This window comes from Electrona antarctica (genome assembly GCF_951216825.1).
Source record: "Electrona antarctica genome assembly, chromosome: 24".
NCBI lineage: Eukaryota > Metazoa > Chordata > Actinopteri > Myctophiformes > Myctophidae > Electrona > Electrona antarctica.
The window spans coordinates 18,471,248-18,490,653 of NC_136803.1; the positions used below are offsets into that span (position 1 = coordinate 18,471,248).

At 42.9% G+C, this 19,406-nt stretch overlaps 1 protein-coding gene across 1 annotated transcript in view; it reads right to left on the reverse strand.

The window, feature by feature from the left end:
• Positions 1 to 515: 515 nt before the first annotated feature.
• The window catches only part of LOC306917228 (uncharacterized protein), a 74,485-nt gene continuing 55,594 nt past the window's right edge, over positions 516 to 19,406 (reverse strand). Inside the window, exons 43-55 of the mRNA XM_079495361.1 lie at positions 19,155 to 19,316; positions 17,039 to 17,146; positions 14,632 to 14,739; positions 14,279 to 14,332; positions 12,501 to 12,608; positions 11,443 to 11,496; positions 10,972 to 11,079; positions 8,941 to 8,994; positions 8,682 to 8,789; positions 7,803 to 8,151; positions 6,944 to 7,134; positions 3,382 to 3,627; positions 516 to 2,304 (exon numbers count right to left, since the gene is read on the reverse strand). Of these exons, the coding sequence (XP_079351487.1) occupies positions 2,158 to 2,304; positions 3,382 to 3,627; positions 6,944 to 7,134; positions 7,803 to 8,151; positions 8,682 to 8,789; positions 8,941 to 8,994; positions 10,972 to 11,079; positions 11,443 to 11,496; positions 12,501 to 12,608; positions 14,279 to 14,332; positions 14,632 to 14,739; positions 17,039 to 17,146; positions 19,155 to 19,316 (1,797 nt within the window). The 3' untranslated portion in view covers positions 516 to 2,157. The remainder of the gene's footprint in view (positions 2,305 to 3,381; positions 3,628 to 6,943; positions 7,135 to 7,802; positions 8,152 to 8,681; positions 8,790 to 8,940; positions 8,995 to 10,971; positions 11,080 to 11,442; positions 11,497 to 12,500; positions 12,609 to 14,278; positions 14,333 to 14,631; positions 14,740 to 17,038; positions 17,147 to 19,154; positions 19,317 to 19,406) is intronic.

Here is a 19,406-nt window from a genome sequence, read left to right on the forward strand (position 1 = left end):
ACCTTAGAGCTGTTGTGTGGAAATAATAAAAAAAGTCCCCCCATTTTGTATTTCCTAGAACTGTAATTATGAAAGAAATCATTAACATGGTGAAACACATCTTGATGACATCATCAAAATGTGTTTCACCATGTTAATGATTTTTTTCAGACCTCTAGTTCTAGGAAACACAGAATGGGGGGACTTTTTTATTATTTCCACACAACAGCTTTAAGGTATATTAATGACATAGTAAAATGTTGAAAATGAGTGGAATGCCCCTTTAATGACAAAAATGTAGGAAACAAAAACTAAAGGGATATGCACTTGCTCTAACAGAGACGTGCGTGCCTGTGAACATGGAAAACCTGCCATTTAGAGAATTGGAATAACTCAAAGCTAAAGAATGCTTTCTCTTGCGCAGGGTAAACGGAGCATTTATTAATCTATTCTAGACACACAAGATGTTTGAGACAGCTGCTCTCAGCATCCGTCCCGTCCGTCCGTCCGTCTGAGAAGAGCACAGCCAGTCCAAGGAAAGACATAACAGTACATTTATTATTGTCACAGCAATAAACAACAATAGACAAATATTTGGCAATTTACAGACATAATGTTTGCATTTACAGTCTGAGCTTGTTTAAAAAAAAAAAAAAAAACGTTTGAAGAGTAAATGAGTTCTCGTACAGCACGCATTTTGCTGTAATAATTTAGATTCAACGCGTATGCGATGTAGCAATACTTTATTTTACTTTACAGAATAAACTTCTCCCCGTCGATGAACATGAACAACGTGCAAAAACTGGAAAAGACACGCGCTGCATCGCACTGGTGCACAAACACGCACTGGTTCATTTCCAAAGGTGAATACAGGCCGTGCTCGTTCATTGATAAGCACGTGGTCATTTCTAAAGGTGCAGCATCGCTCAGTGTCTACCAAAGTAACTATGCAGTACAGCTATCTAGAGCAGTGCTTTCCAAACCTTTTAGCTTGAGTCACCCAAAACAGAAATTGGATGTCTCCCACGGGACCCATAAAAAAGAATAGAAGTTCTACAAGCTCACAACGGTGCGAGCTTGTACTGTACGGCTATCGGCTATTTTCACTTCTTCTCAACAGCCAATATTGAATTGAATTTTTTTCATTCTTCTCTACTTTACCTTTCTGAATATATATTATTTCATTCTATCAAAATCTTTTGAAATAATAATTATTATTAAAAAAAATAAAAGGAAACAGAAAAAAATAATTTAGGTCCCGACCCACTGTTTGGGAAACTGTTCTAGAGACACGTCATTTAGATAGATGTCTTTTGTTTCCAGTTTTTGCACCTCACTCGGTATTCCTTTGAATCTCCAGCCTCTATAGCGGTATATCACCGCCAGCCGGCGTTTCCCCGGCTCCATGTGTCTCTCAATCACTTGATGAATAAATTATGCCAGCGTCATGCCAGCCCATACTTGCTTTTAACTTAAATGCTGACCTTCTACAGCAGGTAATTCAACAGTCTAGGCCCTAGACTCTAGGGGGACATGGACACATTTGAGGAGAACGTGGCAAACGTCATCATTTACAATCGCCACCATTATGCACATGCACCTGCTGACTCATTAAAATCACCTGGGGGAAACACTTAACAACGGTGTGGCAAAGAACCGTCCCATTTCTTGAGCACATTCCGCGTGATGCTACAAAAGGCAGCCTTCGAAGGGACGTTACACACACACACAGACAGACAGCAACCCCACTCACCAACATCAAATTGTGCCTTTTTCTTCTTTTCTTTTGTTGAATCAATAAAAGAGTCAAGGAGTCAAGTCTATATAGTCCATCCACTATGAATACAAAATTCTGACGGCAGCTGTGTCACTCCTCAAGAGGGGGGGGTGAGTGGGGCACTCCTATCCATTCTGTGCTGGAGGGGGGGGGGGGGGGGGGGGGGGATTTTAGGGGTGGGTTAGGGAGTGTTAAGGCCCATTCATACTCCAGTGTTAGGTGATAAGGTGACCACCGAAACGGTGGTTGGTAAAAACAGAGACACGTGTTTGGGTGAGTGACGAGTGGCTTATCACCGCGGCGTGCACGTCATGTTGTAGTTTTCGGTGGTCACCTTATCACCTAAAACTTGTAGTTTGAGGTGATGAATAGGCCTTTAGGGTTGTATGGATGGGTGTGTCCTATGAGAAGCACACAGGTCCAATGTCCAGACCGAACTCCTGGTCGGCGTTGCCGATGTCCATGGGCGCCACGTCCACCACGGGCAGCCTGGCCGTGGTCTGAGTCCGGTACTCCAGCACCGTGCGGCCCCACTCGCCGTTGGACTTCTGTCGGAGAGGCCAGAGAGACAAAGACATGGAATGAGTCAGACACACCACTGGTCGTTGCATACAGTTGTTTTAACCGTGTGATTATTTCAATCGATCGAGTTCCGTGATTTTTGTACTTTTTCTGTTTTGTATGTGTCTATGGTGTTAACATTACTCTAATTATTAGAGTAATGTTAACACCATAGACACATACAAAACAGAAAAAAAATAAAAGAAGAATGTTCAAACCACACCTGGGGTTCTATTAGAGTCTAATAGAACCCCAGGTGTGGTTTGAAAATTCAAATAATGTCTTCCCTGTGAATTTTTGGTTTCTTCCTGACAGCTGAAAGCCTTTGAGTCAGCATTTTATCTATATTGCACTTTGAATGTATCAGCACTTTCTCCTGCCAATGTTGTATGCTTTGTTAATGTTTTTTTAAAAGGCTTTGCCTCTTTTTAATGTGTCTATTGTGTTTAACATCACGAGTTGTGGAGAACGGTATTTTGCTCCCCTATATGCCCACTTACCCAGTGTATATTGTGGAAGTGACAATAAAATCTGATTAATTGATTGATTGATTGATAAGGCCCAATCGAAACAAACCACTTTAATGTCATACCGTTATCTTTGCTTCTGGGGGGTTCAACATTATTTTCAGATGGGGGTTGGCGGCCAACCCCTTTTGGTGTTTTAAGCATTATGTTACACTTTAGCTATTGAAAAATAGCAGATCTACAAGCTCATAGCGTGGCACTGAGTGCCGTGCTACGAGCTTGTAGGTCTGCTATTTTTGAAAAAACTTGAAAATGTGGCTCAAATCTTTGAATGTATTATTCTTTCAGAGTGAACGTTTTTAACTCATCTTTGCTTCTGAGAGGTTCCTGGAACAAAATATTTTCAGATGGGGGTCGGTGGCCAATTACATATAGTTTTTGGGGTCCTTGACATGAAATATTGAGCACTACTGATACAGAAACATGAGGTTTTTCAGAAAACTGTCATCATTTAGAAGACATTTTTTAAATTTCGACGTCAGGCCTAAATGGGTTAAAGATGTCCAAAGCGAACGCCTCGGCGGGCGGGCGGCTTACCGAGCAGCCGTCCTCCAGTACGTTGTAGCGGAGGCGGGCGTTGCCCTGCGCCCGGAGGTCCTGTCCGTTGGCGCCGCGGAGCACCAGCGCCCTCTTCAGGCCGCCGCCAGACGTGCCGTCCTTGTAGGCCACGGTGTTGCGGCAGTGGAACGTCACGCTCTGGTGGGCCTCCTTGGAGAGCAGCCGCAGCAGCTTCATCTGCACCGCCACCACGTTGGCCAGCTCGCCCTCGTTGCCGTAGTTGAACTATGGGGAGAAAAGAAACGGAAAGTACTCATTATCACTATCTATCATAGAATAGAATGAATGAAAATATACAGTATTTTAAAATATTAGTCCCCAAATAATTTTCAAAAAAATAATAATAAAAAAAAATTTTTGCAACTGAATGGCTGGAAAATGGAAATTAACACTGCGTGAAAAGAGGGATTAACGGACAATTATGGGCACTGGATTTGCCCGTAAACCTCAAGTTTAGCGGGCATATACAGTGATATACAGGGGTGATGGTACATTTCGGGAGTTTACCGAAGTTTTTTGGTGTTTCCTGAAATATACTCAGCCGTATTCCATGCTTTTTGCGCAGTGTAAGAGTTTACATAGTACCCAGTACATGCATAAACTTTCCTTAATGATTATATCTAGTAATTCTAGTTTCAGTATTCATTTATGATATATTTTCTCTATTATTAAGGTTATTTTTGCATTTATCAGCATTTATCGCCCATTTCATTTTATATGGTTATAATGTGGTTATATTCATGTAGAGAACAGAAGAAGAAATGATTATTATAACTAAAGCTAGCAAAATAAACTAGAATAAAACACAGTATAGTGGTACAGTAGTGCATCCTGTGGATGCAGAGGTCATTGTTTTATTGCGTCCCTTACCTATAAACTGCGTTTTGGGATGCAAAATGCACCCTATTTTAATCTCTGCTGGAGTCTGTCTCATTTCTCTCCAAAAGCCCATGCATATGATGGAATATTTATGATTAAGGATTACTGTGATTTAGTATTACTGTGATTTATCTCACACATCATATTGCACACACCATACCTGTAACTTTCATTAGCACTAAAAATAAAAATAAAAATAAAAAAATAAATGAAAATGCTTCCAGGGTCCAGTGTGGGCCGCATTTGGCCCGCGGGCCGCCAGTTGAATACCCCTGCTATATATGCTAAGACGATTTCTCTTTATATTAGGATACATTTGCTTGACTGTAAAGATGAAACTAAAGTGAGGACGAGGCTTCACTTATCGCTTACTCATGATCAGAGCTTCCGTTCTGCAGACTGTATGAAGGGAGCATTCAACAGTCTGGCCATAACAGTCTGGCCATAACCATTACAGGTTATGTCCACAAGAGGGCGCTCACCGCCAAAGTATTGTCAAGTGAAACCAGTGGTTTAAGTCTTTCAGTGACAATCCCAGTTAAGGCATGGGTCATTCAAGACAAGTCCAAGTCAAGTCTCAAGTCCTGATCTATACCAAGTGATTCAAATCTGATGGAGTTTTTGATTACAAATCTTCAAGTCAAGTCTTAAACAACAGTCAAATCAACAACGATCTGGTACCAACCACCATGGGAAAGTTCTCTTGTGGAATGCCCTGTCACCATCCCTTAAAAAAGGACTTCTGGCCCGGGTGGCTGGCGTAGCCGTCTGGGCACCTTGGCTGGTAGTCCAGTCCAGCAGTGTGCCGCGGGTTCGACTCCTGATCCTGATGGCCTTTACTGCATGCCACCCTCCACCCCCCCCCCCCCCCCCCCCCATCTCTCTCTCCATTTCCTGTCAGCCTATACTGTCACCCTATCCCTCTATAAAAAATAAAGGCGAAAGCCACAAAAAAATCAAAACAACAAAAAACGAAAAAGTATTCTTTCAGGGGGAGGTACACTCACTTTTTCCCATTGAGATGATGGCATTCACAGCTGACACTTTTACTACTACATATACACATATAGTGTTTTATATGAATTGTGTTGATGATATAGAATTTGTTACTTTTTATGTTATGTTTATTAATTGAATACATAGGACCACAACGGAAACAAACCCGCAGGACTTTTGTTTTGTGTTATCCTTTTAGATCAAAATGTCTGACTGTACCATGTGCTGTTTACATTTACATCTAATTGTAATAAAGTATTCAATCGATCAAAAGCAGTTTAAATAAGTCAAGTCCCACAAAATAACAGCCTGATGTTAGTAACTTGAACCAAAGTTGCCAGTGTCATGTCTACAACACAGACCTGATAATACACAGGGAAAGAGGGGTTCAAGTTGTATCAGTAGGCAGTTTTTCTATTTACAGTGGGGATTATAGTAGAGACATAGCCGGTCTCTGAATCTGGTTTTCAAGATACTCTGTGCTGACCATGAAAGAGTAAATGGTTAACTTAATACATTTGTATTACAGTACAGTATTGGGGGGGGGGGGTTCAGCAATGTTTACCAAGTTCAAACTTTCACTTCTTTATCAGCGAAAGAAGTATTGTTTTATCATGGACAATAAAGACCTCCTAAATGATGATTGGTGATCTGCCAAAAGTGGCTGCTGGCTGGTAGAAGAAAACCATTTCCTCTCACAGCCAGCATTGATTTGGCTCATAGCTGGTGGATGTTGGCTGGAGTTAATAGCTTAATTCCAAAGGGAAATAACATATTTGTATAACTTATCCCATGAAAGGGAACAGGTTCACACACCGATTAGCGTCGCGGGCCAGTCTTATGTTCCACATTGATTTATGTGTTCATAAAATAAAACTGATGCATATAAATACTCTAGTTCCTCTGTTAATGTTGGCTTCAACGTATACATTTTGGTCAACGGAATACACTATCAGTCTATCACAGTAGCTGGAAATTGCCAAACCTTTTAGCTCAAGACCGACACAAGATCTTTTTTGCCCGGACGGGACCCAAACTAGTGAGACGCGCCGCATTGTGAGATTGTTGTAACTGCTATTTTCACTACTTCTTAATTGTTTTGTTTATAATTATTATTTAAGGATATATAGGCCGATAGATAATTAGATAGAGAGAGAGAGAGAGAGAGAGAGAGAGAGAGAGAGAGAGAGAGAGAGAGAGAGAGAGATAGATAGATAGATAGATAGATAGATAGATAGATAGATAGATAGATAGATAGATAGATAGATAGATAGATAGATAGATAGATAGATAGATAGATAGAGAGAGAGAGAGATACAGTAGATAGATAGATAGATAGATAGATAGATAGATAGATAGATAGATAGATAGATAGATAGATAGATAGATAGATAGATAGATAGATAGATAGATAGATAGATAGATAGATAGATAGATAGCTAGATAGATAGATAGATAGATAGATAGATACACTCCCCAGGTTGGCAGAGGGAGTGTAGCACCCAGGATTACATTAGATAATTGAGACTGGGTGAAAAAATGGGTTGCAAAAATCGTGGGATAAAAAATTTAAATAAAAAAAAGGTCACTAAAAAATAAAGGGGTTATTAGCGGGCCGGTCTCATGTTTCACATTGATTCACGCGTACACATTATGTAAAACTTACTCGAGTTCCTCCGTTGATGTCGGCCTCAAACCACACAGGTTTGTTGGGAGTGGGGGTGGATTTGGTCCACCACGTTTTGCGTGGGATGGTCGCCGGGTTGGCGGAGATGCACGTCTCTCCGGTATCCATGTTGCAGTGCACTCGGATGGCGTCCTTCGTGCTGCCCTGGTTAGGGTCGATCCAGTACTCGCCTGTATTGAGTGAGGATACAACATTATTAACCATTTAGACCTGAGGACGATTCTACAAACGCCTTCTAAATTCTGACAGTTTTCTGAAAAGTTTCTATGTCAGTCGTTCTCAAACATTTTCATGTCAAGGACCCCCAGAAATATATGTAATTGGCATGCCGACCCCTGTTCTGAAAATATGTTGTTTCATAAGAAGCTAAGATTTGAGTTAAAAAACATTCGCACTGAAATAATATATGTGCCTGATTCTGACTGAGGCTAAGTCATTGACATTTTTCTCATTTTCATTTTCATGTCATGTGAAAGCAGGGAATCATAGCTTCAAATTGACATATTGGTTCAGTTTGACCCACCAGTTTTGGAGATATGGCCTATAGAGTAATGTCTTGCAGAAAACAGCGAGTTGACAAAACAAGCCTGAAAGCTTCACTTCTGTGGTCTCTAACATTACACCTCTAACAGTACACAATGTGGTTCTGCAGCTGAAACTGCTTTAGAAGCCAGACAAAAATGACTTGAACTGGTTATATCAGAGTGGTGATTTAGGCTCAAACCATCAGAAATACGTTTGAGGGACACAGACATATATGATGCACGGTGTGGTTCCTTTAACACAAGTTAATAACCATCATAGTTTTAGTTATAGTGAAATCGACACCGCGACGCACCGCTCTTTTTGAACGGGTAGCACTCCAGGATGTCCTGGCAGCTCTTGGCGGGGTTGCTCTGGCTGCCGTCGGGGCTGCGGAGGCCCTGCAGGCGTCCGCTGAGGCTCTTCAGCGTGGCCTGGACGCCGCGGTCGGCGCCCGCCACCTCCGAGGCGTTGTTGGGCAGGGCCTCGTCTTCGTTGAACTCCGGGGGGGGTGGAGGGTCGTACTCGAACTCTGCGGCGTCCCCCTCCCCCTTGAGGTCGTAGTCGTGCCACGGTGCACCTCCGAAGAGGTCGTGGATGGCGGCGGCGGTGGGGGGTCCCGGCGGGCCTGGTGGTCCGGGGGGACCGGGATCGCCATGTGGACCCTGAAAGACAGAGAGGAAAGACAGTGGAAACTTATTGTTGCTGTGTCGGCAGTGTTGATTTTGTCGACTAATGCTAAGACGAACATTTTTCTTCAACAGTCAAAATAAGATGTAAAAGAGCCACAGACACTTTCGAAAGAGAGGGCAAGATAGAGTAAAGGTGGCAGTGGAAATGGAACCACAACACTAAGGAAAACGCAACAGCTCCATCCACACTTTGACTGGAGGTGAGCTGAGCTCAATCTTGCTTTGTGGCCCGGGGACTGTTCCCATCGCCACTGCTTACAGGCGAATGCAAAGGCGAAACTTGTGTAATTTAGATAGCATTTTATGTAGCACTCTATTGTGTACTCATAGCTTCACTTTTACAGATATTCTACTGTTAGACAGATGTTAGGTTCTTAGCTTGCTTATGATTCTTGATGACTATTTATGTGTATTTGATGCATTATCATGTGTTATGTTTACTGTAAGTCACAAATGCTAAATGCCTAAATTGTAAATTGTTAACAAATGAACGCTATTCTCACCGCTTCTCCCAGGTCACCACCGGTTCCTCTACTTCCTGGGGGTCCCATGGGTCCGGTTTGTCCCATGTGGCCCTCCTTTCCAGGGGGTCCCACCACTCCTGGGGGTCCCTGTAGAAATTATCGAACAAAAGTCAAATCATTGCACGGTATAGTTGACTAGAGTTGGCACAAAATATCTCTGTTTTGTAGAGGCAAAAACAACTTTGAGATATGGTTGTTGAGAAATAAACTTAAAAAATCCTCAAAAGTGTGAACTTACTCTGGGTCCAGCTGGTCCAAGAATGCCTCGCTCTCCATAATCCCCTGGTTGTCCCTAAAATGGATGAGCGTAATTTTGTCAGATCATTCTCCGATAGATTTAAAACATTTTCGTCACGATATTGGTTGAAATTGATTGGCTAAAGTTCAAGCCTACATAAACACATGTCGTGTTTTGTTTTACAGGGAAAAATAAAAACATGACTGGATTTAGATATAAATCGATATATAGATATATTTGGGGGGGGGGGGGGGGGGGGGGTATTTTAATTATTTTGCATTATTGTTAAAGAGGTAAGCAATATACCGTATGACACTAGGACACCCCCACTACGTACAAAAATATATAATAAAATAAATGTATAATATATCATTCTGAGATGTTCCCATTGGACATACTGTACTACAACTTCATACGTAGGGTACCGGTGCTGGGGAGTACACGTTTGTCTTTATAGGTAGGGTTCTGGTGCTGGGAAGTGCAGTAGATGTTTGGCTTAGCGTTCTGGTGCTGGGGAGTACATGTTTGTCTTTATAGCTATGGTTCTTTATCTATAGGTAGGGTCCTGGTGCTGGGGAGTAGACTTTCGACTTAGGGTTCTGGTGCTGGGAAGTACAGTAGACGTTAGGCTTAAGCCAAATTCCAATACCGCAACTTTCACACTCGCTCAATCCCCTCGCATCCTCCACTCGCTCCTCGGCTCCGCCCCCAGCGAGGAGGAGAGGAGGAGGAGAGGATTCGATGCGAGGACAGAGTGGTGGAGTGGATTTGCCTCTAGAATCAGAATGTACTACGCTGTCATTTCAAAGCGACGGCACATTCCGCGATCACTTCCCTTTCAATTCAATTCAAAGGGCTTTATTGGCATGGGAAAACATACGTTTACATTGCCAAAGCAAAAGTGGTGGAACAATATAGTGTCACACAGCTGGATCACTGGAACTCCGAACCCAGAGCCGTACAGTCTACAGAATAGACAATTCATCATTGTGTGCATGTAACCGAGGCCAATGTGTATGTATTGGTAACATGTGCAAGGCTATTTATTCCTGAAATAGTGAATAAGCGCCAGGATGCGCACACTTTTATATTATATGATTGTGAAGGGAATTCCTGACCTGCCCGCAGCCCGCGTTCCTTTTTGCTCGTATAAATCACCCCCCCTCCTCCCCCCTCCTCCCTCCTCCGAGGATCTTTGCAAATAACGGACACTATAACAGGAATTAGGTAGTCTCTCTGACTTACATATTCAGTTCAGTCCACATATAAATAAATACATTTTTGTCACCGTCATTCATAGCAGTCTGTGCATTCAGGCATGCACAGAGAGAAATTAACTATAGCTTTTGAGGTGCGCACAATATAGCCTACTTTTATTATGCTTATATCACACAACGCAATAAAGCCAGTGGCTTGTTGTGGTCCTTTTACTTTCACATATGTAGGCTATAGGCTACTTTATCATTCTGAAGCTCTATTAATTCAGCGAAAATGTGTCTCTTCAACAAACAGCAAAGCTTTTTAGTTTAATGTGTGTGCGTGTGTGCGTGCATGTGTGTGTTGGGTCAGCGTCGCTGACTCAGCGTCGCGACTCAGCCACAGCGGCCGGTAGCTAGTGGACGGGGGGTGGGTGGGGGGGGGGTGCATAGTAGTTTCAAGCAGTGTTTTCTGTGCCACATGTGGAGGAGGCGGACTTATGTCACTGGAGAAGGAAAAAAACATGTGCACGTGATGCGGAATCCCGCCGCGAGGAGACAACATACCCCACCGAGCCTGCACCTGATGTACACTCGCTCTATGCTGTCTCGGAGAGCCCACTCGGCTCCTCCACTCGACTCCACTCGCCTCCTCGATGGAGCACTTTAACAATCGGAACGTTAACCATTTCCGGGTCAAGCTGGAATGACCCCGAGTGATCGAGTGGGAGTGAGCGAGTGGCCGACATTTTGGGTATTGGAATTTGGCTTTAGGGTTCCGGTGCTGGGGAGTACACGTTTGGCTTAGGGTTCTGGCGCTGCTGGGGAGCCTTACTGTTATTCCTGGCAAACCGTGGAGTCCTGTGAACCCGCGGTGACCCTTCTGACCCCTCTCTCCTGGCACTCCGGCTGCGCCGTTCTCTCCGACTGGTCCTTGGGGCCCCTGGGAAAGTGACACACAAGTTCACAGCAGGAGGTCTAGTGCTTTTCATCAGTGGTGGAAAGAGTACTCACACTTTGTACTTAAGTAAAAGTATCAATAGGCCTACTGCAGTGTAGAAATAGTCTGTTACAAAATTTACTTGAGTAAAAGTACAAAAGTATTTGGTATCAAAATGTACTTAAAAGTACAAAAAGCAGAAAGTACTTATTATGCAAGAGAGAATAGTATATTTCAATATAATTGGGGTCCCTGACCTCTTGGATGTGAAAGGGTAATGCCAGCACTGAGCAGTGAGATATCCGAAAAGATATCTGAACATGATACGTGAAAAAAAGGTAATAAATCATGCCGTTTTGTCCTCACCAATTTGCCTCGTACACCGTCCTGGCCCGGGGCTCCTGGTGGACCCTTGGCACCCTAAAAACAGACACGCAAACACAGTACTTTTAGCGATTCCATAGCTAGTGGGATACTAATACAATCACACCTGTGTGAAGTGAGGGGCGCTCTAATCATCGTACATCATCATGCATCATCATCAAGAATGGTGGTCCCTTATCGACCAAGGGTGGCCACTGACATACCGACAGCCGATTTGCTCAGACACATAAGACATATTGCGCAAAAAGCATGGAATACGGATGTGTATATTACAGGAAACTCCCGGTAAACTTTCCAACAAACTCCGGTAAACTCCCGAATTGTACCATCACACCTGTATATTACCGTATATTACTGTATATGCCTGCTAAACTTGAGGTTTACGGGCACTAGATTTGCCCGTAAACCTCTTTTCACGCAGTGATACATTTTCCATTCATTGTCAATTGCATTTAATGTTTGTGTTCAGACAGAATCTACACTATAGCTGTTTATAGGAGGGGCTAGCAGCCCCTCAAAAATCTGAATCCGTGAATACCCTGAAACACTCGAGACCCATTTGTGGGTCATGGACACATTTTTATGGCTCCTGCATTTTGGTTTTAATTATTATCATTTCAAAACATTTTAAAATAAAGTTCCCTAAAATTTTTTATGTTCCATGAAATTCCATAATATCGAAACGAAATTAGGTAGTAGTGAAAATAGCAGATCTACAAGCTCACAACGCGGCGCGAAGTGACGCGTTGTGAGCTTGTAGGTCTGCTATTTTCTCTAGTTTGTGTCCCAGGGAAACTAGCAGTTTGGGAACCACTGCCCTAAGACACACACACACATGCACACGCACACGTGCGCACACACACACACACACACACACACACACACACACACACACACACACACACACACACACACACACACACACACACACACACACACACACACACACACACACACACACACACACACACACACACACACACACACACACACACACACACACACACACACACACGGGTCAAAATTAAAATGTGACTCACGTTGGCCCCTCTCTGTCCCGGACCTCCCGGCATGCCCACGGGACCCTCGGGTCCTGTAGACCCAGCGGCTCCGGCGAGACCCTCGGCACCGACGCTGCCTCTGTCCCCCTGCACACACACACACACACACACACACACACACACACACACACACACACACACACACACACACACACACACACACACACACACACACACACACACACACACACACACACAGTTTAACAATTTATTTATATCCACACACAGGGAAAGCATACATGAACACAAATATTTTAGGTGCAGTAAAGGTTACGTTCACAAACTCATGGATATGTCCTCAAGAAATTGCAAATGCATCCATGCACCTACTACATTGACGATGGTAGTTACAACGGAGCAGTTTAACGCCATGCCCAGGACGCCACGCCACGCCAGGCCTTTCTTTGGCATGATATTAATCCCCATACTCACACATGATGAGAGATGAACATCGTTGCTGCTCTTGTCTCCATGTTTTTAACCATTCGTGTTTGTTTTTTGGAAATCACACTACAGCGTCGCACAAAAGCACCACAAGTAGCAGATCTGCAAGCTCGGGACGCGGCGCAAAGTGACACACTTTGAGCTTGAAGATCTGCTAATTTTGCTGCTTTTTCATTTTAATCCGCATGAAAAGTAACAGTTTTGGACATTTTGAACTCAAAATCCAGAGGTTTTCAGGAAATTAAAAATATAACATTTTCAGGAAATTAAGAAAACCTTATATTTTTTTAAACAAAGCAATACAGGTTGGTATTGTGACTTTATATATTGTCAATGACTTGCATGAGAGTTGGAGGGCTGGTGGAGTTGGCTGTTTTAGCACACAGTGTGAGGATCCAATGGAGTTAAGAGGTTTTTTCCGAAGCGCTTTTTACTACATTTCATTGGTTTTAACCAAACACACAGATGTAAAGGGTGTTCAATAGCAGTGATTTAAGATTAAAAATGGAGTTAGGTGGTTTCCTCCCGACAGCAACGAAATTATGTGCTATTTTCGCAATAGAAAATAAGAAATCTCTTGAAAAATAACGGTTCTGGACGGGTTTTCACCCGACAGCGATGGAAAATGGTGCATTTATAGTATAGTCCCTGCCCTTTATCCAAAGCGCTTTAGTTTACACACACACACATTCATACGCCCATGGCAGAGGAAACCATTCAAGGCACCAACCTACTGCTCATTGGGAGCAATTAGGCGTTCAGCGTCTTGCTCAAGGACACTTTGACACTAACTCTGGGGGAGCGCGCGATCGAACTGGGAACCCAACGGTTGCCATGCGGGACCCACTCTACCCCCTGATCCACTGCCACTGTATGCATGCTGTATATCAGGGGTTCTCAACGTTTTTGGCCGGGGACCCCCGGAAATGCTTTGGCAATGTCTCGGGACCCCCGCCCCGCCCCCTCCCGACCCCCAATATAAATTGACTGCTACAATAACCTTAAACTATTTTGGGCGGGAACCCCTTTTGGTGTTTTAAGCATTGTTATAATTTAGCTATTGAAAAATAGTAGATCTACAAGCTCATAGCGCGCCACCGAGTGGCGCGCTACGAGCTTGTAGGTCTGCTATTTTTGAAAAATCGTGAAAATAATTTTTTTTTTTAAATTCTTTTTTTTTATTTATTTTTTTAAATAATTTGGGGACCCCCTAAAATAATTTGGCGACCCCCCGAGGGGTCGCGACCCACGGGTTGAGAACCCCTGCTGTACAGTATATCAACATCAGGTGACTGCTGTGGGTTCCATCTTACCCGAGCTCCTATGATGCCATCCATGCCAGGTGAGCCATCTGCTCCGGAAATACCCTGAATTCAGAGAGATAGTTACAGGTAGTTACAGTATATACTGACCATCACATCCAAACACAAGTTGTTAGGTAACATTAGATAAGAAATGCTAGAGTATAATGACTGAGATAATCGGCCTCCCGATGTTATCATCCGATATTTGCATTAATTCATGTCTCCCAAATTTATGATAATGTTATAATAATGTGATATGATCATTTTTTTTTTTGGAAAACCTTTATGATGTTTTAACAATATTAAACCTGCATGCGTTGTCCAGCACTAATAGAGAATAAGTCAAAGTAAAAATGATAAACCTCAGGTCCGCGGTCTCCGTTGGGGCCTCTGGCTCCAGGCAAACCAACGCCACCAGATGGTCCTTTGGAACCTGAAACTCCAGGGCCGCCAGCTTTTCCAGGTGCACCCTGGGAAATAAGATGGAAAAGCTCGATGCTTATTTCGTCAAAAGAACAATCTATTGGCACATTTTGTTTTCCAAGCAAATGGAAATTTTTACTCATGTTGAAATAATCGGAAGCTAATTCTTGCAAATGATAACCAGTGGTGGATGAAGTACACGTAGTTGAAAATAGCAGATCCGCAGGCTCACACCGCGTCACAAAGTGAGGCCTTATGAGCTTGTAGATCGGCTATTTTTAAAATAGTCATAGTACTGACTAAAGTTACGCTTTCAAATAATTGTAGTGGAGTCAAAAGGACAATATTTGCCACTGAGACATAGAGCAGTTGAAGTAAAAGTACAAAATAAATCAATCAATACTCCAGTAAAGCAAAAATGTTAATTTAATAAGTAAAGTACTTGAGTAGCCTACATGTACATTTCACCACTGATGATAACGTCGTACAAACAGTTAGAGCTTGTAAAGTGGAATTTGCCTTTTGACCCACATGTTAATTTTGAAAGCATTTTAACCCTGCAAGAACCATGGTAGTACTATTGCAACATTTTTATTTTGTATTAATTACATAATTAATATTCTTTCTGTTCTTTTTTCATCTAAAGATCATCATTGATGTTCATTGTTTAGTCTTGCAATGCCATTGGTCATGATATTTGCATATAAATACCCCCCCCCCCCCCCCCCCGAGGCAGAAATTCACAAACTTTTTTGAAGATTCAGAAACTTCAAAATCTCTTTTCAACCTCCCCCAAAATCATATCATATTACATTTAGTTCGACTCTGTTCTACACAGATAAATATAGTAAAAATCTCAGATATTTTCAAACATTTTCCCTCTTTCTAATATTAGACGACAATTTGGACAATGTTTGACCAGTTCTACTGTATATAGCCTGTTCATTACTGTTGATTCAGTAATGGTCTTTTTTTATTTCATTTCATTTCTTGAATGAAATGTGTGTTCAGCAGGGTGTGTATATATGCACTGCTCACTTCACACTGGGTGTGATTGTTTTTTTAGTGGACTGTTCTTTTCGGTTTCTGTTGGTGGTCATGGCTTCCAGTTCCCACCTGATGTTGTGTGGGAGTTCTGACAGATCCAGACAGCTTTGGATAACTGCTAGCTTGCATAATGTCTTCAGACTAGGACTTAAGTCAAAAATATATAGGTCATTTGGTGTTAATCCTCCAAAGATGATGACACGATCTCCCACCATGCAACAGCAATTATTATACATATCGGGTCCTTTCCCCTTGGACCTTCGTCCAGGAGAAGCTCTCTGGATTGAATTTCCAGAGAGCATCGAAGCACTGGTTCATGGCGATGCCACTATATATGTACAGCTCTCCATCGTAGGCAAACTCTGAATGATAGAAGTGTTGCTTAAGCGACACAGGTCTGCACAGCCACAAGTTGGTCTCTGTGTCAAACACTCTGATGTTGTGTTCCTTGAAGTGCACATAGCGGCTGCCAATGCCGCCGAATACAAACATCTTTGTCCCGATGATGGTGGCAGAGTGAAACGCTGAAGCGGGTGGTTGAGTGCCTCTGGTGTTAATTGAAGACCAAACCATTGTGCCGGTGTCCAACTTGCAGAGGTCATCTGAGTCATGAGGTAAGAGCTGTCGTGGGCCAATCCAAAGGCGAACACCTGTAACGGCAGCATAAGAGGTACATTCCGGTGCTCCTTTCAGATGTAACGTCCAGCAGAACATTTCTCACACCGTAGTAGACCGCAGAGGATTTGAAAATAAATCGTGTTCTGTAAAAGATAATGGAGTCCTAAAGTTTGACAAAACCACAAAGGAAAGTGCTGAAAGGAGGCTAAGGAACGTTTATCTCTAATATGGAAAATGGAACCGCAGACAGTGTGTTCAGCTACACAGCAGACAGTGTGTTCAGCTACACAGCAGACAGTGTGTTCAGCTACACAGTGTGTTCAGCTACACAGCAGACAGTGTGTTCAGGTACACAGTGTGTTCAGCTACACAGTGTGTTCAGCTACACAGCAGACAGTGTGTTCAGAAGTGTCGACGGATGATTTCAAGGCGAAGGTCCTGCAGGAAGCTCAATCCGTTGGTAAGAGTTGCTGAATAGCATTTTGTTCAGTTGACGATTAATTTTAAAGGAAACGGTTGTGATGACAATGAGCGATGACGTCATTACGTTGGATATCCAATGACGTTACTCAAACTGTCGCCTAGCAGCAGGTTGTTAAACACAAACATCAACATGCACCCTAAAATCTGCCCTGGCGGTCCCGAACCCAAAAGTTGACTGAAATTATAGGGAACACTTACGGCAGGGCCGGGCAGTCCCATCATGCCTCTCTCTCCTCTGAGTCCGGGTATGCCGACCACTCCTCTCTGTCCCGTGGTTCCAGCAGGTCCGGGAGGCCCGTCAGGTCCCTGGAAAAAAAAATAATAATAAAAATCAGACCCGTCTGAAGTGAGTGGTGCAACTTGGTGGTGACAATATGCTATTTCCGTGCTCGGACATTGGGACACACACACACATTCCGTGCTCGGACATAGGGACACACACACATTCGGTGCTCGGACACAGACACACACACACACACACACACACACACACACACACACACATAGCTGTCTATAAGAGAGGTTGCACCACTCAAAAAACAACATTAAATGTTATTGACTGTTTCCCAAACACTGGGTCACCATTTGTGGGTCGCAGACACATTTTTTATGGGTCCCTTTATGTATATTATATTATATTATTATGTATATTATATTATTTAATTATTACCATTTTCAAAAAAACATTCCCAAAAAAGGAAGAAAAAAAATCATGAATTCCAAAAAAAGATTCAATGATTTTGTTCAGTAATTTCATGAAGAAAAAAAAAATATATATAAGAAAGTCTATAAATATAATATAAAAGTAGTGAAAATAGCAGATCTACAAGCTCAAAACGTGGCACGAAGAGACGTGTTGTGAGCTTGTAGATCTGCTATTTTCACTAGCTTGGGTAGACATAAAATGTCTCTTTTGGGTCACGGGCTAAAATGTTTTGGAACCACTATACAAATGTACATTTAAGGATGCTCTTGAATCTTAAGTCTTTTTGTCTCCACCAGGCCGAAGGCATGGGGAGAGAGTATGTTTTGCACTCCGTCCGTGTGTGTGTGTGTGTGCGTGTGTGCGTCCTTCCTTCCGTCCGTCTGTTACCAGCTAATCTCCGGCACCGTTAACCCGGTCGATGCCAAACTTTGCACACACACTCCCTGGATGCCAACGATGAACCTCTGCCCCACATTTTCCAGAACGGCCTGTTATAGCGCCACCATGAGGCAGCTTTTCACATTTTTACCTGAAACTGCACCGATCTGCGTGAAACGTCGCATGCACACTCCCTAGAGGCCAAGGACAAACCGTTGACCTGCATTTTCCGCATCTGCCTTTTATAGCGCCACCAGGAGGCCGACTTTTGTAAAACACATTTTTTGATATTACTCCTCCAGATTCTGTCCAAAAATCTCACAAATCGTTACACACTATCTCTATGGTCATGTGCTCAAGTCGGATCTGTCCGATATTTCATATTCCATCCTAATTGGCTATAATTAGCTTTCACAGTTTGCAAGATTGCCCCGTTTTGAACAAAAGCCTCAAATCATGAACGCAGCATGCAATTTACGTGAAATCTTTCACAAATTTTCTTACTAGGCTGAGGAATATATCCCACCCTTTTCACATTGGCCTGTTATAGCGCCACCAACAGGTTGATTTTTGCAAAACACATTTTTGGAACAAAATGCCTCAAAAACATGTTTATATTAATCCTAAACATTTTGCCAAACATCTCACACAGTCCTATCCTCCTGGTGGAGACCTGTGCCCAGAAGGGCACTTTTTCTAGTTAAGTCTTTTTTTAGTCTGAAGGAAGCCAAATCAAAATAAGTTTTACTCATACAGTGTACTGTACACAAGATGTAACAATCAAATACAAATAAGAAGTTGTACAAGCCTAGTGGCTTTTACAACTTCTCATTTTGTATATACAGTTGGAGGCCATCGATATTGTCCTTTTCTTTTTGCTGAGGTTTGCGTGATCTGCGCAAAAGGACAGTTAACCCATTTTGGGCGGGAACCCCTTTTGGTGTTTTAAACATTATGTTATAATTTAGCTATTGAAAAATAGCAGATCTACAAGCTCATAGCGCGCCACCGAGTGGCGCGCTACGAGCTTGCAGGTCTGCTATTTTTGAAAAATCGTGAAAATATTTATTTCAGAAAACTGGAGGATTTAGAAGGATTTTTTTTAATTTTGAGGTCAGGCCTAAATGGGTCAAATGATAAGGGACAATATCGGTGGCACCCAACTGTACTTTCACTATGTGTTAAGATCATCTGCTAAACTCCTAAATTGTAACCAAATTGTTCTCTTACTCCAGGGCCATCCTCTCCAGAGATCCCCTTCTCTCCTGGGCTGCCAGGTGTCCCCGTGCCTCCTCGCTCTCCCTGGAACCCAGGGGATCCGTTGTCTCCGACCACCCCACCGGGGCCACGCTTTCCTGGGCCACCGATAGACCCGGCTGGCCCCGTATTACCCTGGTTGCATTGGAACACAAACAGTCGGTGAACATTGTTGCTTGCTTAAGTAAAAGTATCAATACTGCAAGTCGTGTATTCAAAATGTAC